The 27,247-nt window shown below is 47.1% G+C and overlaps 1 protein-coding gene across 7 annotated transcripts in view; it reads left to right on the top strand.

Moving 5' to 3' along the window:
• LOC142557325 (uncharacterized) overlaps window positions 1-27,247 on the top strand; it is a 412,081-nt gene that overhangs the window by 375,397 nt on the left and 9,437 nt on the right. For all 7 annotated transcript variants that reach the window (XM_075669074.1, XM_075669068.1, XM_075669069.1 and 4 more), the window contains 10 exons: window positions 10,878-11,009; window positions 12,669-12,760; window positions 13,625-13,706; window positions 15,672-15,734; window positions 16,259-16,355; window positions 17,222-17,302; window positions 20,189-20,661; window positions 22,007-22,781; window positions 23,492-23,732; window positions 24,975-25,156. In XM_075669074.1, coding sequence (XP_075525189.1) covers window positions 10,878-11,009; window positions 12,669-12,760; window positions 13,625-13,706; window positions 15,672-15,734; window positions 16,259-16,355; window positions 17,222-17,302; window positions 20,189-20,661; window positions 22,007-22,781; window positions 23,492-23,732; window positions 24,975-25,156 — 2,218 coding nt within the window. The remainder of the gene's footprint in view (window positions 1-10,877; window positions 11,010-12,668; window positions 12,761-13,624; window positions 13,707-15,671; window positions 15,735-16,258; window positions 16,356-17,221; window positions 17,303-20,188; window positions 20,662-22,006; window positions 22,782-23,491; window positions 23,733-24,974; window positions 25,157-27,247) is intronic.

Genomic DNA, 27,247 nt, shown 5'->3' with positions numbered 1-27,247 from the left:
TTCTTTTCGCCTAGCATCCGCCTCCTGTTTCAACTAGCTTTTCCTTCCTTCGTGCCAACTTTCTTTACTGATTAGTCTGGAGGATGCGTGCTTTCACTCGTCTTGTTTTGCTTTGTCCTGCTGCGCGGCCTTTTGTTTTTGTTTTGTTTTTCGAAAGGAGTTTGCTCGTGTTGATTGTGCTTCCGCACGCGCGCACGCGCGCGCGCGTGTGTGTTTGTGCGTGGGAGTGTGTGAGAGTGTGTGTGTGTGCGTGCGTGCGTGCGTGTGTGTGTGTGTGCGTGCGTGCGTGTGTGTGTGTGTGTGTGTGTGTGTGTGTGTGTGTGTGTGTGTGTGTGTGTGTGTGTGTGTGTGTGTGTGTGTGTGTGTGTGTGCGTGGTCTTGCTAGTGAGTGCACATGGGTAACAACGACAAAGAATAAAATATAAACTAACGGAAAGATTAGCACAAGCGACTGGGAGCCGGTACGCGAAAATTGCTAAACGCTGCGCTGTTTTGCAGGAACAGGCAGGTAGCAAGGGTTCTGGGTCCTTACAGTGTTTGCAGTGTGGCGAAGGTCAAGCAGTTATTTCGATAACGGTTGGAGCGATCGTGAATTCCGATCGCCATCTATTTATCCCGTATTGCGTTCGTATTCAGGTCGGCTGTGATTGTTTCCGAACTGCGATTGGTCCACCCTGAAGTTTACGGAAGGGGAAAACGCCCCGGCACTCTTGCTATCAGCTTGTGGCCAGTTGCGTAGAAGGGTCACTTTAAATGAGGGGTGAAAAGGGGGAGGGGGTAATATAACTCGTACAAGAGGCCCTGTACGAACATTCCTAGCTGTTGGCACAAACAATACCTGCTCGGGTCTCGGGCCGAACCGATGGAAGCGCCTACAGCGCTGCAAGCGTATTCTCCACTGCAGGAGCATTTTTCTCCGGTACCATCAGTAATGCCCTTTCCCCGTGCGCCAAACTCGTGCGATGTGAAATTAGCGCATTGATACATTTCGCCCTGATTAAGAATGCGACCGCCGCCGCCGGGATCCAGCCCGCAACCTTGAGCTCAGTGATGACGCTCCGATCATAGTAACCTGCGTAGCTTATCCCTCCCCCTCTCTTTTTTCTTTGTTGTTGTCTTTAGCCACGCTCGTGATCGCCTACGAAAAGCTATCTGCGTATTCCCTCAACCGCGCATGCCCGCCCCCCGCCTGCCTACAATCTACGTCACTCCTTCCCACGCGAGACACTCCTTCGATTCGCGGCCCCTCACCTTTCGCGTGTGGACACAGAAGCGGTGGTAGCGCTTCTCCCATCCTTCATCTCGCCCGATACGTCGCACCGTTTTCCTTCGAGAAAGAAGAGGAAGAGCGGTTGGGAGTGAGCAGAGGGCAGTGCCTCACGGTTTGAACGCCGCGTTCTAGCGCTCGCAGCCTTGGAAGGCCTCCTACGGGGCGCTACGCTTTATTTGCTCATTCTTTCGGTACCGCACTCGCTGCTGGCCTAAAAATGACCATCGTATGCGATCCTGGCGGGTTACGTAATGCGCACGCTTGCGACGAACAGCGTGGTTTATCCATTAAGCTGCCGGCAGCGACCTTTCTTTCTTTTTTCGCGTTGAACATGCGCGCTGTGTATATAGAAGCGACCCACGCCTGAATTGCGCTCTACGATTCTGGACTATTTTGGGTGAAAAAGCAAGCGAATGCTGAAAGCCAGAGAGAGAGAGAGAGAGAGAGAGAGAGAGAGAGAGAGAGAGAGAGAGAGAGAGAGAGAGTAGAATAGATGGATGTGCACTTCAATCGATCGCGGCAGAAGGCACCAGTTGTTGAATAGACGTCACCCACGTGCGAGCGCTTCAGTTCCTTCACACTTACAAGAGCGGCAACTGGAATGCGATCGCACATCTTTTGTTCTGCGGCTGTAACCGGTAGCGTGTGGGTTGCATTGTGCGGACAGAATGCGGCGTTGATGGGAAGTCCGAGGAAGCTTGGCGCCTAACTTTATCATTGAAAGTTCTTACTTTTTTTTGCACTGACAAATTGACGTCACGTTTATTTCCTTTTCGTGTGAGGCTGCAGTTTCCCGTATTAGGAACTGCCTCTCAGTCCGCTGTTTCTCTGTTGCGGCCAGTATGTCGTAGTTTTGGGGCACGGGGCTTTTTTGTTAAAGGAGAATGCGGTATTTATGGTCCGGTCTGCGGCGGACACCCTGTAACGCATCCTGAGATGACATCCCACTGGCGCAGATTAGTCAAGCTTATATATATATATATATATATATATATATATATATATATATATATATATATATATATGTAAAGATAGAAAATGTGGTAGCTCTTAGCACTGCTCGAACGAACTTAGAATGCTGGCGTGAGCCATGGTCTGACGTCGTTCTGCAGATAGTGCGCCTGGCTCTGATGGGTACTTGTTCGACGGGCATTGACTGGGCTAATATTTGTTTGAGAGCTATTGGTTGAAGGAGGCGTTGCTTTGACAAGTATTGATTGTACAAGCGTTGGTTTGAAAGTGTTACGGTCACAAATACGCACATTGCTTGCTTTCACGAGCGCATTTGTATAAGTGCTGATCGGAGGAGCACCGATTTGACAAATGTTGGCTTGAAAAGTATCGACAAGTCCTACGCAAAGAATGCGTTTACAACTCGTCTTAGTATATTATACTTACGTGCACTTTACTTATTTCACTGACTTGCGCCGCTCCTGTAGAGAGTATTTTGTAACAACCTTTAATTTTCTGTCGCTCGTCTACTTATATACTCGTAGTTCTCGGCTAATATTTCTCTAATGAAACCGCAAATTCCTTTCCACATTACCCTTCTGCCAGTTTAGGGTGACAAGCCGGAAGCTTGTCTTCTGATTAACTGTCCTTCGTGTGCCACCTCGATTCTTCTCTCTTCCTAACCATTTATTTTTTATTATAATTTATTTCTCCCCACCGGGAGCCGACGTGTTTTCGTCAAAATATTTGCCCAGAAGCAGTTTTCAAGCCGTAATTCACCGTAATAGCCCGGATTTTTCGTCTGCTTGTTAATGTCCCCTTGTAAAGCTGAACTAAACTGAAATCCCTTTCGTGACGAGACGTTTCGTTTGCGTGTTGATATCATCGGGCGTCTCGAACGAGGCGCAGCAGCTCGATAGGCAGCGGGGAGGGAGGGACTAGGGGGAGGTGGAAGGGGGGAGGGGGAGGAGGGAGGAGCGCAAGACGCCTCCTGCTCTTAAGACGATCTGTGGATGAGGAGGGGAAGAGGAGAGTTGGGGAGGCGTGGTCTGGAGGGGGAGGGAACGGGCAGCACCAGGAAGAGGGTCTGGAGAGCGCATAGGAGCGTCACGCACGTCTTAATAAACCACGTCGCGTGCCTCGGGCACGGCTGGGTGATTTTTAATTAGCGATGGCGGAGGAGACGCCAGACGTTCGCGCTCAAGTTGTTATCTGCCGCCCCGCCCGCATGTTGTTTCGGTGCTCGCTGGTCGTTTTCGTCTTCTGTCGCTCCTCGTGCCTCAAATCTTCGTTTTCCCTCCCTTATATATCTTCTTTTATTATTGCTGCGTCTTCTCGTTCTTTTAAGTGGCTGCTTCTTTCCTTTCTACGAAAGGGGAACTAAACGATTGATTGATTGATTGATTGATTGATTGATTTTTTTTGGCAAACTGTCACCTTCCCTTCGTGTAACAGGATCATATAACATTCCTCTCGACCTATTTTTCAATCCCAGCTATTTATCGCATCCTTTGTTCATTGCTTCTGCCAGTTTGAGTTTGCACGTGGTTTAAGCGGTTGCTGGTAACGTACGCCGTGGGGAAATGACGAGTCTTAACTGCCTTACCTTTCTGACTGTCCTTTTCTTAGTGACTCGATACAAGAGGGAAGTGTTGGCGAGCAATTGCGACGCCGGCTATTCCTCGTCTCACAAACAGGTTGCACTGTTACACACACCGTTTCTTAGATTTGCGGGCAAAACTTGTGTAAAAGAAAGAGTAGAAGCAACATGCAATTTCATTCCGACGTCATGCCGCCCGACAACACAGGCAAGAAACAAAACAAAAAAACAGTTAAGTATAAGAATAGTTACCGGATTTTGTGTTTGTGTTGTAGTTTGTGCAGTAGAACGGCGCGTAAGCGCAAGTAGATATATAAAGAAAACACTTTAGGCATGTTTGTGAAAAGTGATTTATTGCGGGAACGTCTTCAAGGTCACCTCACATTATCGTCGTTTCATCGTTCGACAACTTATTGATTGTGGAGAAGCCGGGGACACATTAGACGCCAACGTTTACAATTTCATCCTAATGACTGTAAATGCGTAATGCGCTAACAGCGACAGTACGACGTAACAGTCAAAGCAACGCTAAGACGTTACAAAATACCTATCAGACCAACAAGGCAAGCGAAAACGGCAATATTACATAACAGCACAATATAACATAATAAACACAATACAACGTAACAGTCGAAACAACACAATGACGTTACAAAGAAACTATGAATGCAACAGTGCAAACAAGAACGGCAATATTACAGAACAGCGCGAAACAATATAGTGCAACACAGTAGATTGTAACAACCGTACAAATAAAGCATACTCTCATTTCGACTCGCTATCTCACTCTTCTCTACAAGTGTAGGGGAGCAAGGCGGACAAAGTATGATTAAGAGGAAGTTCTATATTGAGGCTGACTTCTATTTAGCTATTCAGATACGTGCGAAACGCAGAAAGCTCCGCGGTTCAGGACATCTGAACACATTTGAATCAAATTTGAAGCATTTAAGAAAAAAAAGATCAATTCTACCGACAGTGAAAGGCAGAAAATTGAATTACGCCCCCTAAATTTTACAATAATTAATGAAAAGTATTAGCCCTCTTGTCGTCAAGGTCGCGCCGGCGCGAGTCTCTGAGGCGACAGGTGCGGGCGCTACGCATACGCAAGCTTTGTCACGGGATCAGCGCGGCGCCGTGCTATGTGTAGAGGTAGTATGGGCTCAGAGAAAAGTGGCGCGACAGAGGAGAGTGAGCGTTGCGTTCAAGCCGCTCGGTAAAACGGTGCGCAACAAACGGCAGCAAGCTCTCACCGACGAGTACAAGCTTGGGAGCTTCGACCTTACTTCTATTTTATTCTTTTTTTATTTTTTTTTGTACCGGCCTCACATACGCGGCAACTTCTAGATCGTTGTCTTCAGTTTCCTTTTAAATTATTATTTTATTTTTACAGGCAAGGCTTTAAGGACTGCACCGTAAACATTCTCGTTCGGCGGTGAAGGCCGGCGGGCTCGGTATAATATATCTATCTAAGCACAGCGAACACCCGGAATTGCAGATTTGAAACACAATTATCAATATTAAGATCAAAGCTACCTTGCGCACGATTTGTTCGAATGGACAACAACTTAAATGTGTGGTTTTAATAACCAATAATCGGTAACTTTCGTTTCACACGTCGCGCTTTACCGTCTCCGCGTCGAAGGTCAGCTAGGAACGCGCACGGCTGCAGCGGTGAAAGCAGAACGACCGATGCTGCAGCGCAGCCTACGTGGGAGGGTTCACTAACCCCCGTATTCATAAATGCGCCTGAACTTGAATCCCATCCTTCACTTGGCCCAATAGACATCTGTAGCGAACGCGCCTAGGGAAACGCAGTGAGCGCTTGCTTCGGCACGCTTACGTCAGGCGTAATTTAGATCGTAACTAGAATTTAGACTTCCCAGAAATTTATGTGTGTTACCTTCCTGCATTTTTTTTTATCGCGCGCCTCTCGTATCTAAACACCTCGTACTCATCTTGTGCCTTCGCTGTGTCCGTCGTACGACATTTATTTTCTTCTGGGGCTCGTTTTAGATCGTCATTTACTGCAGCGCCCGCGCAGCTGTTTTTAATGTCCTTGCTTCCATGTATATGCGAGCATGTCTGTGCGGGGTTCTCTTGCGTCTACGTGCTTGTGCTGTTTTCTTTTTTGTAGTCTTTTAAATAACTTCTCTTCGTCTTTTGTTTCGTATTTGCATGATTGATAAGCTTCTTCCTAGTTTTATATTTTTTTCCTTTTCTGCCTGAAAGGGTACTGGAAGAGACGACCTCGCGCAAACATTGCTCGATGTAAACTTTGCACTCCTGTAAAGCGTGCTTCACAACAAGGACGGTCTTACTGAGGCGAAGCAAACCTGCGTTGATAGGCGCGCGTGCGTGCGTGCTTGTCTGCGTGCGTGGATACACACGGGTGTGTGTATGTGTGTGTATATGTGTGTTTGTGAACTTGTGTGTGCATGCGCGCGTGAGTGCGTGCCTAGGTATTTTGGGTATTCTTGGGTAGATTTCGGGCAGTGCCAAGGCAGAATCCTGCTACTTCCTGTGTGTGTGAGAAGTGAGACATTGAATTCGGATTGATTGATTGATTGATTGATTGATTGATTGATTGATTGATTGATTGATTGATTGATTGATTGATTGATTGAAGTACCTTTTACAGCTTTTCTTTTCTGTTCCATGCACGAGTTGCCCAAATTGGCATACCCTTGGGAAGTTCTTTTTCTTCTTCTTCTTCTTCTTCTTCTTCTTCTTCGAATAGAGCACCTGTCTGGACCGAGTTCTTTCTATTACACCGCTCTGTCACAACCATCTGTCCTCGAAGGCACTCTTGTTTGCTCCATCCACAGCGCAAAGTAATTGCTCTCTCGTAGCGCCAGTTCTGTTTTAAAGGTCATCCGAGCGTGGGCGTCGCAGGACCGCTCTCAACGCCAGGAGAAGATGTAACGCTGGACACGGGCCGTTGAACAAAAGAGCGCGCCGCGCTTGTATCAACGGGGGACCAGGCCGCTTGCCATTAGCGTAGGCGTTGTTCTTTCTGAGGCAAAGACAGAAAGTAACTAATATGGATCGCACTGCCGATCTCTCTCTCTCTCTCTCTCTCTCTCTATCTATATATATATATATATATATATATATATATATATATATATATATATATATATATATATATATATATATATATATTTGTATATGTGTGTGTGTGTGTGTGTGTGTGTAATCGCGTGGAAATTAGAAAGAGGAAGCTCCGGGAAATAAGTAATAAATCTACGGGAGCGTCGTCGTCAAATGAATGCTTCATCTGCCTATAAAAGATTTATACACTGGTACTGCACAGCGGAAAGGCGGCTATCATAGCGCTGTTTCTTCCCTTTTTTGCAGCATCGGGTACACAGATTTTAAACGTTTTTTTCCATTCTGAACGAATGGGACTAAGATCTTCAAACTGTTGTGAAAATTAATGGCGCCAGTGCCTTAAACGCGAAATATGCTAGTGTTTGATGCCAAATGTTATCTCTGCTCGTTTCACCGTGGATATGTTTGAACTTTCACTAACGTCTTACATATGAAATCCGCTTTCTTTTGTTAATATGATTGAGTCTCTGTAGCTTCTGTATTACTGATCGTATTACTGTAGCGCTCTTCATTTCTTGTAGCACAGCTTGGTGTAATGTTTCTCCTTAAAGACCTGAAGCTGACTAGGGTGCGAATTAGGAAGCCTGATGGTGAACTACACTCACATGTACGTTACGCCAAGTCACATATGCCGTCCAATAATCGACGGCCGGTTATATTTCGGTCGTAAGGGCTAACCTCCTGACGCGGGCCTCGGCCTAGGTGGCGGAAGCATTCGGGATTCGTCGACGTTTAAGTTCGAAGCGTGTCGAGAGCTGCGAACGGCATTCCATGAACTACGCCTGTCGACCCTCGTCACCGATTGCGCGAGCGGTTTTCAAGTTCACAGTTTATATCGATTTCTAGTTGAGAACGTCGATTAACGGCCGAAATTCGGAGAGCATTGCACGGTGAATCTGCAGAACGGTGCCCCGGCCCCTCTCCTGATCTGCTAAATCCTCAGAGCAGAGCGGCTTCGCGGAATCGAGTTATCCAGCGACGTACCATGACCGTACAGGCGTTTCTTTCTTTCCAATCGTCCGCTCTATGCTCCGTCTCAACAGTTGCTCGCAGTGCGCCGAAAGCTAGGGATCTTATCAGCCAATCGGTAAAAAGAGCACTCTACGTGTTCCAGAGTTGCTTTTGCAATGTGCCTGAAACTATCGAGTATTTTCTTTTTGTTCTAGCCTGCTGCCGATTTTCGATACAAAGAAAAACGTTTAAAAGTTCAATAGGGCCAGCGTGGCTTGTAACTAAGATCGCGAACCATTCTCTCCTTTGGCGCGTCTTCGCTGGGATTCGGCCACAGGGTCGCCTGTACAGCAATGTACAATTTTGTTACGGACGTAAAACGACTACCTTATTCAATTTCGAACATTGTCTATCGATTACTTTGCTTTTTAAATATAAATATAGTTTATCTCAAATTTGATTTTAGGTTTCCTCTCATTTCTGCATTCCCCCCCTCCCCTTATACAGCCGCAGATATGCTAAATAAAAATAAATGATATGATTAAGTCGTACGCTTGTAGAACCGCATACTTCTCGATCAATATCTCGTATTGAGTAAGAGCCACTGTTGGTTTAACGGAACAGAACAGAGGGGGGGGGGGGGGGGGCTCGCCTATTGTGCGTAAGCGATCTTGGTGGGACAAGCTTGCCGGGTAGCGCATCGTCGCGCGATGGGCGACGAACAGATGGCGCACGGCAGAGGGGAGGTCGCTTCTTCTTAACGTCCACTCGGGTTTGGAGGAATCGGCCCTTAGCATTCACCGCACTGCACGGTGTTGGCGAGACTCGAGAAGTAGTTCGCAACTCTCGCGCGAGCGAGACAATTGCGCTCTCAAAAAAAATAAAGAAAAGATGGGGCAGGTCCTCGTGTCTTAATTGGGCGGAAATCGAAATTCAATCTACTCGCCGACGAGAACGTACGGCCAGGATTTAATCAGTTCGCGATATTGTTTCTTCTTCCACGTTTCCCCGGGGAATGCACAATCGAGCCGCGAGAATGGAAGTAAGGACGTGTTGGGGTGCGGGAGGGTGGTTATGCGCGCACGCGTTGCAGCTGTATTTGAAAGACGACTGTACGGCTCGTGTAACGGCTGTGCGGGGCCTGACTCGTATTCCGTTTCAATCATTCTTCCGTGCAACCAACGCAACGAAATCGCTGGCCGGGCGGTTGATTGGAAATCGGGTAATTGTGTCGCGGCAGCCATTGCATTGCGCTGGGCGCCCGTCATAGTTCTTTTTTTTTGACGAGATTCGGTGCATCCCGCTTAATTAGGAACTCGGAAAAAGCGAGACCGAGAGAAGGGCTTTGCGAGCGTATGCAGCTCTAGCATTCACGCCCAACAATTATTTCTTTAGACGTGTGGCAGCGACGCAGAGGGAGACGCTGAGCGGGCGCCTAAAACTCGCCGGCTTAGAGAGCGACGCTTCGCGGCGAAAAAAATAAGCGTTCCGGGAAGGCGATTAACGAGGAAACTCTTTGACATGTGACAGACGGAGTCTGCAAACGGCGCGATAGTTCCACTTCTGTACAAATGAGCTTCTGGAAGACAAGGGCACACACGTAGAGAAGGACGGGAAAGACGAGCACTAACCTTGCCTGTCATTCTCCGTGTATGCGTGTCAGATTTGAACCCCTCTTCCTATGGCTGTGTTTCTCTGACTAGCCAAGCTAAAAGTGCGGCTGTCAAAGAATGCGCCGGTCCCGCTACGTTTGCGCAGTCCATGTCTTAGAACGCGACAGGTTGCAGCGTTGGTTTGTCGAATTGTTGCGTTTCTGTGAAGTGTTTTACGTGTGCGTACGTGCCTGTGTGTGTATGTGCGTGCCTGTGTGAGTGTGTGTGCGTCTGTCTTTGTGTGTGCGTTCGTGTGTTTGTGTGTGTGCCTCTGTTTGTGTGTGTATGTGTATGTGTGTGTGGCCAACGACACTATGGCTTTCCTACAAACAACAGCGTCTCTAAAGTCAAAAAAAAACTCCGTCGATTTTTTGATTCTTCGAACTTTGGTCACCTAAACGAAGTTCGCTGCAAATTGGCCAGCAAGGTCTTCAACGAGGGATAACTGCATTGCCGCAGCTCTGGCACAAGATTCGTGCAATGGAGAACTGTTCTCACATGACTGCAGCTCAAGGTTACCTTCAGTCGGGAACAAGTTAAAAGCTTGTGGCACCAATACATTGTTGTCCAACTCAAATACAATTTTAATAGATGCGCCAGCCAGTTACATTTGCTCATTTTCGTGACGTCCTAGTGGAGGCGAACTTATTTCAACATCGATGTCCCTCGGTGACTATGTTATAAGAGTATAGAGGCGCTCAGGACATACGCAGTGCGGTTTTGTGGACGCAGCCTGTCTCGAACTCTTAGGTGATCACCGAGTGCATAGCGGTATCAGAAACTTCTTTCTCTCTCTTTTTCTTTTGCCACTGTTATGATTGACAGTTTACATATCGACAGATTAACGGGAGCACTTACCCTGGAGTCGACGTTTACACAAGGTGTCTTGCCCGCGCCGAGGAAAGTAATCACGGGCGTTCGTGAGTTCGCGTGGGTGTGCGAAAGACTGATGGCATTGCGGGAAAAGTACCGGACTACGAGGAGGACGTCATTCGAAGTCTCGGTCCGGCCACAGGGTAACGTCAACGAGAGAGTTATATCACTGCGGAGCTTTGCATGCGGAGCTCGTGAGTGGGGCACAGCTAGGCGAATCTCCCGTCCCCTTACCAGCTTCCCCAAGTGCGCCTCGAGCCGTCATTTGCATAAGTTATTCTTTCTCCTCCCTTTTGAACATGTTGACTCCAGTCAGAGCCTTTCCCCTGCTCAGCCACTCTTATTCACTTCCTCGCCATATTCCTGTGAACTTTTTGCTTCCTTCGCATTTCAGCCAACCATGGGCGCAGGCATGATCCAACTTGCCGACGACACACTGGCTAACCCACTCGTTGTTTTGCGCGTGCAGATCCGCGAGCACATGAACCCCGTGGAGGCGATGGCGTCGCTCATTGCGGCCGTCACCCACGACCTGGACCACCCGGGGGTCAACCAACCGTTCCTTATCGCTACCTCCAACCACCTGGCTGCACTATACAACGTGAGTGTGCCGCTTGCCATGACGATTACCGTGACGCTTTCCAGCAGCTTCGTTTGCAAGTATATATATATATATATATATATATATATATATATATATATATATATATATATATATATATATATATATATATATATGCTCACTTTGCAAATTATGGGAACAGATATGTCAAAAGTTGCTCAAGCTCCAGGATTTGTGTTAAGTCGACGTTACTTCAGTATTCTCGGCTTCGATTCTTAAATAGCAACATGCGACTGAATGTGAATAACTGAAGGGTTATTTAGCGAATATTTGAGCGAGCTTATTGCACATTTTGATTTGCCACGTAAATGATGTCTGCCTTTTCGGGTTAGTCAAAAGGCTGGAAAACGCTGTCGCAGCCGATATTAAAAAAAGAACTGTTCAGACTATACATGAAAAAAAGAAAATTTATGCGCATCTTGCGCAATGTGCGAATCAGCGCAATCGGAGCTTTGACGAGCCGCCAAGCGAAAACGGCGCATCAGGATTAGAAACGCGCAGCGGATTTTCGCGCGTCCCCCATCGATCGTCAGCAACGCTGGTGTACCTTGTACAGCGAAAGTAAGCTGTATTCCTGAGTGATATTTTCAATAGATTTTCAATATGTTTTCAATATATCTTCAATAGATTTTTGATAGATGTTCAATACATTTTCAATACATTTTGAATGACTCTACGCCAAACGTCTTCAGAGCAGTCGGCCGAAAACGTTCCCAGCACTGTGCGAAGATAGAGAGCTGGGCGCAGTGCTGAGAGTGCGGGCGCTACCGAGTCTCGCATAAACCCACTGAAAGTGACTGTGACTATCCGCGTCAGTGATAGCTCCTAGGGCGAAGCTTCTATGACATCAAATCCCCTACAACACCCCTAAATAAATCCTCTTTAATTGAGGTCAACTTAGATTAGGGTATTGACGTCGGTGGAACGACTAAAGCGATGTATTGGGTTTTATAGAAATAATAAAGAGTTTATACTTCTTCTTCTTCTTCTTCTTATTATTATTATTATTAATATGTGACGACTACGACATGTAGAAAATCGGGTGACGTTTCTGAAATGATGACCGTGGTACGAAGATAGCGTGACGACAACTGTAGACGACGTCGACGCCATAACGGCCCTTTAGCCGCTCTAAATAAATCCTGTCTAAATCCACCTAATTGTGATTAAGTTAGGTTCCCCTGTAGTTGGGGTTATGTTAGGCATCGTCATCATCAGCCTGGCTAGGCCCATTACAGAGCAAAGGCCTCTCTCATACTTCTCCAACTACCCCGGTCATGCGCGAATCGTGGCCATGTTAAGTATAACCTCACCCAACTCCTTCTGATTGGAGTTAGGTTAGGTTCCTCTCTAGTCCCTCTGAACGGGGTTATGTTAAGTTAACCTCACGTAGTATACCGTAACCTCAATTAAGGGCATTTTTAGAGGATTTATTCAGAGGCGTTAGAGGAATTGGATGTGAAATGAGCTTCATCCCAGCGTCTACTCGGCCAGACTGCCGACGACCATGCACTGAATTGCGGAGAGGTGGGCAAAGAAAGCTTCGCCATGAAACAGGTTTCATACACTCGTGGACTTCGCCGGCGAAAACACGTGACGGCGTCTCACGAGTGCCCGTGTCCTTTCTTTCTTGCGCAGAATTTCTCGGTGCTAGAGAACCACCACTGGCGCTCTGCCGTGTCCTGCCTGCGTCAGTCTGGGATTTTCGATCACCTGCCCACTTCTGTATGGTGAGTGGTCTGCACCGCGTCGTTTATCCTGGTTGTCCGTTGCGTCCAAGGAAGCAGCCTAGCATTGGCTTCATGGCGGTCTCCCGGCCAGTCGTAGTCGTCTGCCTGTCAGTTGACGCTGCTCGACGCTGAGTGACGATGACGCTGTCAGTGGCGTTGATCGTGGGCATTGCCAAATTCCGACGCATTGTCGAATCCGCCATGTTGAAAATTTTTTTATTGGCTCACGGGCTGTCTGCGGCCGCGCGGCGTGAATGGCTCAAAATGTCGACATGGCGGATTTCGGCCTTGTGCAGACTGGCACCGCTGTTCTTGAAAGGAACTTGTGTTTTCAGTAGAGCCGTCGAGATGCCGCCTGCTTTTGAGGCCTTTATAACACGTTTGTGCTTTTCGCTCTCGGTATCGTTGTTGCTTTTTGGGAAGAATTGTTTTTTCTTTCCGCTGATTGGTTTTCTTTAATACCTGATCTTCAAGTGGGAACCACGTCGTAACTGGACAGCCACGCGCAGAAGCCGTAAGGCTAATGTTAGTTACCGTAATGTAATGTTAGTAATCAATGTAATGGTGATAGAAATAAATCATTGTATTATTATTATTATTATTATTATTATTATTATTATTATTATTATTATTATTATTATTATTATTATTATTATTATTATTATTATTTGCTTTCGCCGCTTGTAAGCTGCACGAACTATCATATTGTTCTATTTGGCAGGTACCTTACGCGACACTACAAACTGTCGTGCTTCTTAAATGTTTTCTTAACTCTGTCAAACTTAATCGCCGTAAATAAAAATACTATGCTCATATCATTTAAAAGACAAGTCTTTAATCGACGTGGTTTGTGGTTCCGTGCAGGGATGAAATTGAAGAACAAATTCGGAGCCTCATCCTGGCAACGGACATCACTCGGCAGCAGGAGTTCCTGTCCAGGTTCAAGGTGAGCCCTCTCCTGACTTGGTAGTGTGATTCATGTCACTTATTTATTAAAAAAAATAGTGCGAGCTGATGATTTACCCCGAGGTATATATATATACCTCGGGGTAATATATATATATATATATATATATATATATATATATATATATATATATATATATATATATATATACACACACACACACACACACACACACACACACACACACACACACACACACACACACACACACACACACACACACACGGATGGGTACAAAATATCACGAAATCTGCGAGTGCGTGCCAAACCTGCGCCCTCCCCCCCCTCCCCGTGACGAGACGTCGCATTGCGCATGCGCATCGTATCGTGCTCTCATGTGCCCGGCGAATACGCGCACTTCCGGCCAATCTGCTGCCAGAATTGTGACGTGTGCAAAAGATTTACGCTTGCAGAGCGGGATGTGTGTTTCGACCGGCGGATCGTGCAATGTATCGTCGCACTCCGTAACGGCCGAAACAAACATCGTAATCGTATCGTAATCTTCTCCGCTAGTCGTGATTCCTGCAGCAGACTAGAAAGAAGTACACCGTAACATAATTTGCACCTTTGAAAGTGAATAATGGTGTAAGTGAACTTTTAATTCATACCTTTACACCCTTTTCTAGGCGTCAGGGCTTGCGGTTTACATCCGTATTCGCTTTGGAAGGGGTGCATTGCGTTGCAGTTTAGATGTATTAGCAGGCACACAAAACACGAGAAGACGCTCATGTGCAATGCCAGGTTTCAACGCCTGACCACTGCTCCCTCATAGGGCGCTAGAACGCAGTTTGCCACGCGCTTGCAGGTCTCGTAATTTTTTGTCTTCGCCTTTACATAAGGACAAGAAGTAAAACGGGTATATTGATCGGTACAAGAACTTCAAACAACAAATAGTTCTTAAAGCACGATAAATGTTGCTCAATATCTGCAGCAATATCACAGTTCGCAACAATAATTGCAGGACGTGAGTTACAATCGTCAATGGTCCTCGCAAGGAAACGAAATTTAAAGCCGTTTCTTTTTAGCAAATATGTGAAACAGCGTATGTCCACGGCTAGGACGAGTCTTTCCGAGTCGTGATATGGCGAACATGGTTAGGCAGGTTGAATTTAATTTTTTTTGTGCGCAAACGTATGTAAAGAAACGTCAGTAGACTAATTTTGCTTCGAGTTTCTGATTCTTGTATGACATTCGCTTTCATCATGAAGGCCGGTGAACTTTCCATTCTATATTTCTCAAATATGAATCAATCTGCATTGCGGTAGTTGATTACTTGTTATGGATTGTAAATTTTGTAAACAAGTGCAGAATGTCGCCGACTTCTTCGTTGGATCAGTCTGTTAAATGAATGAATGGTGAAGGCACGCACAGTGAAAATTTTCAGCTATTTAGAAGGTTGCCACCAAATGAGTGGAACAGCCAGTTGGGAAAAAAGGTAAGGCGCACCGAAAATAAGATGTACCACATTCTCCATAGTCCGAGATATAAATACAGTCTTCTAGTACTCAAAGGTATTTCGCTAACATTTTCACGCATAGTAATCTTAAAGAACACAAAGAAGTGAAAGAAGTTGAGGTTTCACACCGATTTGCAATACCCCACTCAAATCGTAAGACATCATCACAGCTAAATGCATACGCAAACACAAAATCACACATAAATAATTTACAAAAAGAGAACTAAATAATAATAATAATAATAATAATAATAATAATAATAATAATAATAATAATAAAAACTACTACTACTACTACTACTAATTAGCGCCAATCTGTAGGACTACTTCTAATAAGTACTTGCCTTACACAAGCATTTCAGTCCATCTTCTAACGCTTTGTAGAACCCCAAAAGTTTTGGAGAGCCCCCTACCAGCAAAGTGCTTCGCATAACATCAATTGCCACAGTGTATGGGATCTGCCTGATATTTTCGCTTTATTCTCGCAGCGATACTTGGAGAACAACGTGCTCGACATGGCAGACAAAGAATACCGTCACTTCATTCTCCAGGTACGTTGAAAATTGCTTCCACAGGCCAAATAATTGTTTCTTGATTTCCATCCGTGGGGTTCCTTTGAATTCTTTGCACTTGTCTGACGTGAAATTTAATTTTCGAAACTTAACTGTTGGAAATTGAGCTCTTGGAAATTTTCTTGAAATTTTGTGGCAGAACCAGCAGGTTGATCTGTTGCGTCTGTTTGAACGTTTTTCAGCTGCCAAAGTTCTTTCGCGAAGCTTGTTCCTTGGTAATTTTCGCATATCGCTTAACTAATCAGATGCCCATTGCGCAGATGTTAATTGACTTAGATTATGTGGTTCTGTTTTTCTTGACTACTTTTTTTTCACCTTAAATTTCGCACGACGAGAGTGAACAGGTCAAGACCGATAGTCCTTTTTGTTCTCGCTTCTTCTTTTTTTATTTTCACTTGTAGCGGCATTCGCGTGTCTAAGTCGAAGTGGTCTGACCACCTTACTTTTGTTTTTTTGGAAAAGCTGATCGACTGTCACATCGCGTTCTCGCTCTTTTCTTTCAGATTGCTCTGAAGTGCGCCGACTTGGGAAACCCCTGCCGTCCCTGGGATATCAGCCACCGGTGGAGCCTGCAAGTCTGCAAAGAGTTCTACAGGCAAGGTACGAGAAAGTGACACTGCGAGCTCGGAAAAGAACGTCGCTCACTCGGGGGCACACGACGTCCGGCCCCGCTTCGTCGCTCTAATACACCGGGTTAATTTTTTTTAAGTAGGAACATTACGAATAGTCTGTGGCGCATAACGGAATCCTCAACAAAGGCTCGCAAAAAAAAGAAAGAAAAAAAAAGACTGTCGGCCTTCACTGAGGGTGACGGATACACTTTTCGAATCTGGTCACTCGTCACCCGCTGCTTGCTCCGGACAGTTGCGTACTGGGGCACTCCCACAGTAAGTGCCCGATTGTTGGCCCAGCTGCCGTTTTTGGACTCTGGGGCAACGCGCTTGCATCGGCGGTAGCTTGTTCTTCTTTTTCCCTAGCGAAATAGCGGAACCCACTCTGGGGGATGGGCCATGAATCGGCCGGTGAAGGTGGCTGTTCCACCGTGTTTATACGGAAGACGTCACCTTTCCTTATGCGCACGCCAGTGCACGGGTACATTTGAGTGCACCACCGGTGCGGGCCTTGTGCACGAGTACTTGACTGTAGCGGCATGCGTTGTATATGATTGCAACGGTACTGCTTTTAATCGCGTGCGGTGGTGGTAAGCAACTGAAACTAATGTTTCTGATATTAGTAAGAAAACAATTCCTGCTGGCTGTTCGAGCATATGCACACTAGTTTGTATTTCTTGTGGGGTTCTCGCGAATCTTTTGTTTTGTTTTCGTGTGTCACCCGGTCCATTTTTTGTTATTAGTCTTGCGGGTCACTGCCGTACTGCCCGCCCTATACCTCAGTTACTGGTTCGTCTAACGAAAGTCTTTGCGACAGTACTAACACAGAATCGCTCGCCTCTCACCGTTTTCCAGGTGACTTTGAGAAACGGCTGAACATCCCAGTCACGCCAATCTGTGACAGAGAGAGGACTACGGTAGCCAAGATACAAGCCGGTGAGCGTCGCCCGTCTGACGTCTCTTCGCCTTGTCTTGCGCTGAAATGCGTGCATCGGCTTGTCGAGTCTCCTTGTCGAGTGTGTGCATCAGGCTCGAGACACCGCGCCTGCTCCGTCCATGCCGGGCCATGTCCTAATCCTATACACCAGGATTGTTCTATTACGATAGCGCCGTTATCGTGTGTTATCGAGGCACCATTATCGTGCGTTTAATTTCGTTTGACGGCTCATGGGCAGTACGCCTGTGTGGGGTTACAACGAGGCTCTACCGTCTGCCCGCTGGGCACGAGCGACTTGCGCCATCACACACACTTCAGGGTGATGTTTTCTTTTAGCTGCAACGAATAAAAAAATTACCTATGGCAGTTAGCATGATTCTGACCGTTGTCCTAATTTACGCGTTGACGAGGGCACTACTTCTACGAGAAATAAAAAATTCCTAATTGAATAACTGACCTAATCACGCTGACTTTAACTTCTTAATTGATTAACGTCCGTCGCACTATTTCAGCCTACGAATAGTAGCCGGTGAGTCGCAAGGCGTATCCATTTGGAACGAATTATCGAAGTGTGCGACGAAAGCCATTGGTGTTCCCTTTACTTTTGTACTTCTGTGCAGAAAACAGCGTTTTTTTTTCTTTTTCATAGAGAAGTAAGTAGAACGTAAGTGCATCTTTTATCGCAACTTTAACGGCGCATATCTCGAAGCCAGTGCCATCCTCAGATTTCGTTCCAAGTCGACATATGTCGTCTTGGACACTCACGAACTACAATTCGCAGAGGGAAATATGCTCCGTAAAATAACTAATAAATAGATAATTACGTTAATTCAATAAGCATTTTCATTTCTCGTAGAAGGAACGACCACCTCATGGTGTAATTTAGAATCAAGGGTTGGTGTTGTGCTATTTGCCACAGGTAATTTTTAAAGTTTTGTTGTAGCTAAGAAAAACAAGAAAATCACCCTATATATACGCACACTAGCGTTATTGTTTAGCTGCTGTGTGCATGCGCATTGGTCGGAGTGCAACGAGCAAAAAACGTTGAGTTAACCTTGCCCAATATTTCACTGGGCGCTGACTGACACCAGTAACGCTTTCCCGTTGACCTCATCTTGTGCACCGTCGAGGTGCGACGCCTCGATTGGCGTGCTTTAATCCCTGCTTTAATCGCGAACAGCGTGCTGGTTTCTATCGCAATAAATCACGGTCACTTCATTTTCCATCAACGTCTCGCAACACATTTTGGCCAGTTGTCGGTCCCTTTAGTGGGCTCTTATCTAGACTAGCGCCTCTCAGAATTCATAAATACCGTAGCATTCGAGTGTAGTTTCGGAGTGAAGCTTTCTTTTTATAGTGGGGTAGCAATTATACGGACGCTTTAGGCGCATTCGCGCGTTGGCGCCGTTGTGCTGTCCTGCTATCGACTGCGCATGCGCGGCCAGCTAGTTCGGGGCTAGGAGAGGTTCCAGATACGTGCAGTGCCTTTAGCTGCAAAAAAAAAAAGAAAAAGACAAAGCCAAGTGGACGCACCGCCTCACTCGGCTCCATTGGCTACGCCCAGAGCCAGGGAATTTAGTTCTTGCTGGTCTAGTTGCTGCATTGCTTTGAAGAACCAAGCTGCGCATTAAAAAAAAGGACAACCACAGGAAAAGGCGACGGAGACGGAAAGAGCTCTCCTTCCGTCTGCGTCGCCTTTTCCTGTGGTTATCCTTTTTGAATGCGCAGCTTGGTTCTTGAAAGCCAGGGAAGCGTTCTGGCTTCCGATGCTGAAATAGTGGGAACAAGCATTGGCGTTCCCGCTATGCAGCTGTGTGTACACAGCTGCATAGTCGCTGACGCGCGCCTACTGTTTTCCTTCGGTCTGATTGGCAGTGCTCCTGATCACACCTGCTTTCTGAGACGCCGCCAGTGCAACGCAGAACATTGCTAGACATTCTAGATAACTATATATTGTAGCTAGATATATATCACGCAAGTAGACAATTAGTTATTTTGGTTACTATGACTTAATGTAATAGGCACAAAAGGTCACTTCTCCTCCTTGAATAGTTTTCAATGGTGTCTCCAGCACCTTGGCATCATTATTCTTTGTTGCACACGTTTATCGGCGGTCGACCTTAACTCGTGACTAAAGGGGGGCTAAGATCGGTCGTGGTCTCGTCGCTATCTTTCTCACGTCAGTGTTGTTAGCTTCTGACCACCAATGTTTATTGCACTAGTATTTGTCTGGTTAGAGTTCTTTAAGTAGTTCTGCTTGCCGTTGCTGAAGTGATAATTGAAGTAACTTTACCGTATGTTCGTTCTCATTATTCATTATTCTCATTATTCGAAGACATTTTCTTTTTTTAGACTTCGGTGACTGTCTAGGGTTGTGGCCGTCCCATTATAAATAATGTTGTTGGCGATGGTTGTGTTTATTCAAATGCTTTCGAAAGTCGGTACACGTACGAAGAGGCGTCAGAAGGCCCCCGTGGACTGTTTACAAGGACACCACAGCTTTATTGCAAAAATGCTTGAAAGAGAGAGAGAGGAAATGAAGAGAAAGGTAGGGAGGTTAACGAGATGACAATATCCAATTTGCTGCGCTGCTCAGGGGAAAGGGACAAATGAGACGACAAAAGGTAAAAGAAAAGAGAAAGTACACCGTCTTGGCGAGCGCAGCAGAAGCTCGAAATAGAAAAAAAAATGATCAAGCTGAAGTTTTGCAACAGGCGAGCAGTTCGAAGTAAGCGCACTGTCTTGTACGTGGAACCGCCTTTGTGGTGACAACAAGGACAAACGTAACCAGCAACCAATTAGGCGCGCCGTAAGCCGCGAGTGCAGTGCTGTTTCGCCCGGGATGGCGGGGAACGCCCCTTTTTTTGACTCCCGTTGCCGCGCAGACTTCTTCAAGTTCGTGGTGAGCCCGCTGTTCGAGATCTGGGACCAGTTCCTGGACACGCCGCTGTCGCGCGAGCTGCTGCGCAACCTGTGGCTCAACCACGTCCAGTGGGAGAAGAAGGTGGCCGCGGCCGACGACTCGACCACGGCCGCGTCGGCGTCCTTCGAGACGGACCTCAACGCTCCGCTTGCTTCGGAGGAGGACGAGGGCGACCTGCTCGACTTCGACGACGACGACGAAGACGACGAAGAGCTGCCGCCGCTACTGCGGCGCCGCAGCGCCACGGTGGCCCGCTACTCCTGGATGGAAGAGACGTTGGGGTCGAGCGCTTGGGGCCGCCGACACAGCATGCCGCTCAGCCTGCCCAAGCTGCCCTCGCGGACCGTCATCCGGCGCCGAAGGCAGTCGCTGCCCCTCGCGGTGGCCAAGGGAGTCGCCGTCGCGGCAGCAGCGGGAGGCCTGCAGCCGCCGGAGGTGAGCGCGCGGGCCCGTCCGGGTCGCAGGGTCGAACTGCCGCGCGTGCCGGGCGATTACGATGACGATCGGGATAACGATGACGATGGTCGTGATGATGATCTGTTGTGGAATTCTCTTTGGAACCGGGATTGCTATGATGGACGTCGTCAAATTCCGCCGTATTGTCAAATTCTGTAATGGCGGCATTCTGAGCCAATCGGATAAACCGTAGCAGTCTTTTCTTGGGTCAATCAGAGCTGACAAGATGGCAGATTTTGCAATGTGACAATGTCCAGATTAACTTTAAAGCGTAGTGAGTGTTCTTTGGCCAGTTGGTTTTCTATAACGTTAAGTGGTGCACCGCGAAGCAGCTCAGAGGGACACGGAAAGGGTGAGGACGAGCGCTTACTGTTGGCAGTACGCAGTTGGCGGTAAGCGCTCGTTCTCGTCCTTCCCGTGTCCTTCTGTTCAGATTAACATCCTGGGTGGCGACAAGTAAAGTCACCCAGCCAGCTTGAGCTAACGTGGTTTTACCGGAAAGAAGCGTAGCGCCCATCGTCACGTGATTGACAACTTAGTTCCCTGCATGCATGACCACCGAGACGGCATCCAGCGCAGGAGCCAGCCTTGGCTTTAGCGACGTCCCTTGTTTCATCGCTGTTGATTTCTTTCTTTCAATGTCCATCTAAGAAAGTTGACAAAAATAATGACGCCAGTTTATTACTACCTCATTCAAACAAGACGACGATGTTACTGTAAGATAGGAGACTTGAAGGTCAACAGTGACATGAACCACGGAAGGCTTAGCCCAGCGCCAGCATTTTGAGGAAGGGGATGACCTTTTTCGGTGCATTAACTGCTCTCCTTGGCATGGTGAGAGCCTAAGCGAGTACCCTCTGCAAGTTCTTTCCCGATGGAAAGCCGAAAAGGGACATATCTTTGTCAGAGCAACAGGTGCCTTCCTTGGTAGGATTTGTACAGCTCCCTCCAACTTTAGGGCGAAGACTCAGAGGGAGGAACCCCTTCAAATTTTGGTCTTTTGGGGACAGCGTAAAGGACTCGTCTTCAACTGTGCTACAACTGCTATATACATCAGAATGTTTTATCGTGAGCGCTACCCCAAGGTTGAGAATCCTAAGCGACTACCGCCTTCAGAGGCTCACCCATTGGCGGAGACGAAGCTGCCTTCGCCAGCTGTCGTCCCGGCTTGCACATGTCCTTTTCTGTGAAACGCCGGCACCGGGCTAATCCTTCCCTTGTTCGCGCACTGTTGACCGCGTTCAATATGTTTTGGGGTTTCACTTCGCACCCTTTTTACTAAGGCGCGCCGATGATGCATTATTATTTTCCCTACATCTCGCAGGAGAGGCCCTCGTCGCCGGCGCTGTCGGCCGAGAACTTGCAGCCGACGACGAGCCTGCTGTCGCTGTCGAGCACGCAGGAAGGGGCGCCCATCAGCACGGTGCTCCAGAGGGTGTCGCGAGAGAGCGAGCGCCGCTTCCTCGTGCACCAACCCATCTCGTACCCGCCGTACCGCAGGACCTCGGAGCCCTTCGTGGCGACGCCCTCGAAGCGCGCCTTCCCGCGTCGATCCGAGTCCGTGTTCGCCTTCTCGTCTTCCATGGAGGTTGAGCTGGGCGACGGCAAGGAAGGCTACAGCGGCGACGAGGTTGAGGAAGCGGAGCAGACGGAAGAACAGACGACAGGGAAGACGAAAGAGCAGACGACAGAGCAGACGAAGGAGCAGACGGCGGCGGAAGGAATGGATGGCGAGGAGAAGGCGAAGACTACGGCTGCGGAAGAGGGGCAGGGGGACCGGGAAGCAGTCGCTGCGGAGGAGCACGCTCAAGAGGCTGACTCGCCGGACCGGGAAGACTCCTCGAGCTCAAAGACTTGCGAGAACGGCTGCGGAACGCCCTCGCCCCCGCCCTCTGCCGTGACGTCTCCCGCCGGAAGTGACGCGACGCGAGCGAACCCTGGTGGTGGGGGCTCACCTTCTTCTGCCGCGGTGCGGGAACGCGGGAAGGGCGACGCGTCGGGCGACTTGACGTCGGGGAGTTCGCGGGCGAAGCCGCCTGCTCAAACGAAGCGAGCTCGCCTGCAGCGGACACCGGCGCAACTCGCCAACCGGCCGCGCGGTGAGTGTTTTCTAAGACGCTGCGGAGAGACCTATAATTATTGGTACCTACATGCGATTGTTTCTTTTTAACGCGACAGCGTTAAGGAGATCGTGTCGCAGAAAAGCCGGTGTCGTCGGCGGCGTTGACCGTGAGCGAAAAATCCCGGCAGGCAATTTTTCTTTCTTAGATGCCGAAGCGCTGCCCTTCCGACACATTTTATCGTCCCGTTGCTCCGTATTTGGCGTTTTAAAATGTCTCGCCAGACATTTCTGGTTGCTCCAAACCGTGTCACTGAAATGTCCTCTTAAACGTACCATTGCAATGGGGCTCCCAAACGCATCGAACGTTTGTATTTGTTCTCTTGTAATTAATTTTGTTACATCTTATTTTCCCACATCCTACTGCCAGATTATCAATATTTCCCTTATAGTGAGCCGCGCGACGACGTCCCAATGTCTCGTCACAGAAATTTTGCAACGTCTATGGATACTAATTATTAATGCGCTTGGCTTTGTACCACTGACTGTTGACCCACGGATTGAGGGACAGGGAAAGCGAGAGGAAGACGGCGCGCGATGATGCTATGGTACAATGAGTTATACACACAAGGTCCAACAGGCAAAACAGGCACTGTGAGCACGCTATACTCGCAAGCAATGCGTCTACACAAAATCTGGAGTTCCCTCGTGTTCCTCACGATACGATGCAACTTTTTTTCCCGTCCTCAGCGCCACCGTCCGTCGTTCCCACCGCGTCGTCACCCAAGGCCACATTCACCATCGAGCCCCCGCCCAACGAGGGCACTTCCTTCGGCCAGAAGTCCAAGGGCCTGGAGACAACCACGTCGCTGGAAAACGAGGAGGCGCCGATGCCGTCGTGGTCGCACCGCTTTAGCCTGACCAACGAGCGGGAGGCGCACCAAATCGAGTTTGACCACCCGCCCGAGGCCTCGTGGAGAAACTGCGCCAGGTGCGAGCGTTGTCTCTGTTGTACTCGCGTGCGCAGTCTCCAGATTTGTAGCTAACCTCGGTGGGGGGAGGGGGGGGGGACTGCCATTCTGTACGTAGTTAAACTGCGCCACGTTGTCGAGTTAGCCATTTTGCCTGCTCTGATTGGCCCAGAGAGCTACTATGGCCTTTCTGATTGGGTATGATGGTGGTGGTGTGTTGTAGCTACAGGTGGGTATCTGATTGGTTCATAACGCCGCCATGGTAGAAATTGATAGCCGGTTGAAATTCGGTGGTCCCCAGAACATCAACCTCGGGCCTTGGTCCCGAGAATCGCAGGTGTACGCGCTTACGATTGCTCCTTCCTAGGCTAGTTGGTTCACACTGATTAAAAAGATTAACTAGCGCGAAATGAACACGAAGACTGAGGTAAAAAAAAAAAAACGTGCAGACAGAACAGAAGCTTTAGACGTAGACGTAGAGTATCGTGTGTTAGTGGCACATAACCAATCTGAAGTGTTGACCGAGAGTTGGGTAGGGCAATAAAATGATAGAATATAATAAATAAAGTGCAAAAGAAATTAACGAATAACTGAGAATCGGTAGGTTAAAATCGAAAGAACCAGAATACGTAGAGCGTAATTAATGAAAATGAATACATACATACATACATACATACATACATACATACATACATACATACATACATACATACATACATACGTACATACATACATACATACATACATACATACACAAACACACACACACATACATACATACATACATACATACATACATACATACATACATACATACATACATACATACATACATACATACATACACAAACACACACACACACACACTCTTACATACATACATACATACATACATACATGCATGCATGCATACATGCATGCATGCATACATACATACATACATACATACATACATACATACATAAATACATACATACATACATACATACATACATACATAAATACATACATACATACATACATACATACATACATACATACATACATACATACATACATACATACACAAACAAGCGAATAAAATCAAAACCAAATTTCTACAGAGAAGACAAACACATTGAGGTCAGAAAATTGCGATGCAATCCCACGGAACCTATAAGAAAGCTCCGAACGCAAATTTGAAAACAAGTAAAAGTACCGAGAGAAGGCCCACAATCCTTTTTTTTTTGTTTAAATCTTCCCAAACTGTCGCCTCAACGCAGGAACAACCGGAGGAGTTCGGCACCGACGGCCCTGGGCCTAGAGCGACAGGTGTCCTTCCTGGACGACCCCGCGAGAGTGGCCGGGACCGTGTCCGAGACGGGAAGCGCTCTTCCCGCTTGCGGCCTGGTCGGCGCACTGCCGCGCCGCTCTTCCATGCCGTCCGAGCAGCAGCTCGTTCACGGTGCGTTTTCTTTTTTTTTCTCTTTTTAGGTGAAATACATTTCGCACTAGGCTTCGGCAAACTTAGTGCTAAGAGGGCACGCTTACAAGCGACGCACAAAATCTTATGCCTTCTTAAAGGCGATGCAAAAGCTCATGAAGGGAGGGGGGAGGGGGAGTGCACCCTAACTGTCGCTCCTCTTATTAGCAAAAAGTAAATTCCGTCTCGTCACGTTATAAGCATGACGCGTACATCCCTTAAGCTCGTTATAAAATGTATCACCAGATTGCCTTTTTCATTCTGAAAAAAAAAAAAAAAACTTGGCTTGCTAGTGTAGTTGCATCGGGTTGGTCCTTTTGAGTGCTAACCGCATTAGTGCTAGTACACTAGTGCTAGTACACTAGTGCTAACCGTGACCCGGCAATAAGTGTTTATTTGTCTGCTTGTTGTGGTGTCAATTCAGAAACCTATAAAATGTGCAGCTGTAGAAGTATTTCCACGTTTGAAATGCTCTTTTAAATGCTGACCATCGTTCCCATAATAGATTCCACTGTAGTTATTTACGTTTACAAAATCATAATAATACAAGGCATAAGAGCCGGAAATACCGGCATTCATTAAGTAAAGCTCATTTATATCTAGTTTTCTGAAAACTTGATTCTGGCTATGACTTTAAGAAACACAATTATTTTATCGTTTATGCCTGGTTCACGATGTATATCTTTATTCGACGCAATCCTGCTTCACTTTGAAGCTATGCCTATAGAATGCATTACAGTTTATTGAGATGCTTGCGCGGCCCTCTCATTGCTTTGCTGCTAAAGCCAGCCTCAGTCACGATAACGATGGGCTTCTTGGAATAGCAGGGTTGCCGCAAAATTGAGTTGCTGTCCATACTTCCCGTGATATACGCATGAATAAACCGTAGCACATTTATGTGGTCTTCGATGTTCAAAGCTATGAGAACTTCGGCTCCGTTTATATGCGTTAATAAATTTCTATTCCATGCTCCGACCTTATAAATTGTTGCCATCCTGTACTGCTACAGCTTGTTGTTATGGTTTCTTCCCTGTAAAGCGTGCTTTACTTCTTACCGTTGTTATTGAGGCGAAGCAAACCTATGAGGTCTATTCACTTTGTCATGAAAACTAAGTAGCAGAAATTCGACTAAGATTAGATTAGCATTGCACTCCTAAAACTAATTTATGTAAAGTACTTCTCCTTTTTTTGCTTAAAGACTTGTAGAAGCAAGCGGCGCCTTTTGTGTATATGTAGTTCATCGCACAACAAAAGCTGCAGAGAGGCGAGGTCGCTTACCTATGAATTTTGCGTGGTTATCCATATCCAACTGAATTAGATTACAACCTAAAACATTCGAGCGCTGTAGTTGTCTGCTGTTTTCAGTGTCGGCGTGAGAATATCGCATTACTGCGCTTTTACATAACTGTCTCGGCAGCGTTATGAAATTTGAAGCGGATGCAGCGATGCTACTACGATGCGAAAAGGCATTTGCGTGCACGATGTTCAAACCTTACTTTTCCGTTTAACGCGTTCTTGATCACGTAGGCAATTTTTTTTCTGGAAAGGCTAAGGAGTAGCACATTTTACGTTTGCTCGGTTAGGTAGTCGTCCGTTACTTTTCCGCCCTATAGTAAAGTAGGCTTCACGTAGGCCGCGCTTAAAGAGGGCCTGTAACGCTCTCTGTGTGTAAGGTGTCAGTTGTGTTTGGCAATATAAAAAGCGTACCAACAAAATTCTTTATAAAAACGTTTTTTTATACTTTTAATTGCAGAGTTTTCTGATATAACTTACTGTTGCTGCGAGAACGCGGCAAAAATGCCCATTATGCCGCGTCCATGATCGCGCAAAGAATTTGCGTCGTCATCGCCTCGGAATCGCCTCGTCTGTGTATTGTCTCTTACCAATTCATTCTATTTAAAGAACAATAAACTGAAACCACGTAGCGTGACAAAGGCCAGCCCGCAGTATGAGCGCAGTGGTGTCGTTTCATGCCACGAAATTGCGTCAGCGCCACGTCTCAGAGGTGACATTTCTCTATGTTCGCCGTTGGCCGAAGGAACTGTTTAGTTGTGACACGTTCAGAAATCCGTC

Source organism: Dermacentor variabilis, chromosome 9, assembly GCF_050947875.1.
Source record: "Dermacentor variabilis isolate Ectoservices chromosome 9, ASM5094787v1, whole genome shotgun sequence".
NCBI classification, from domain to species: Eukaryota; Metazoa; Arthropoda; class Arachnida; order Ixodida; family Ixodidae; genus Dermacentor; species Dermacentor variabilis.
Note: the sequence above shows the minus strand (reverse complement) of the source record. Positions and strands in the feature narration are given on the sequence as shown.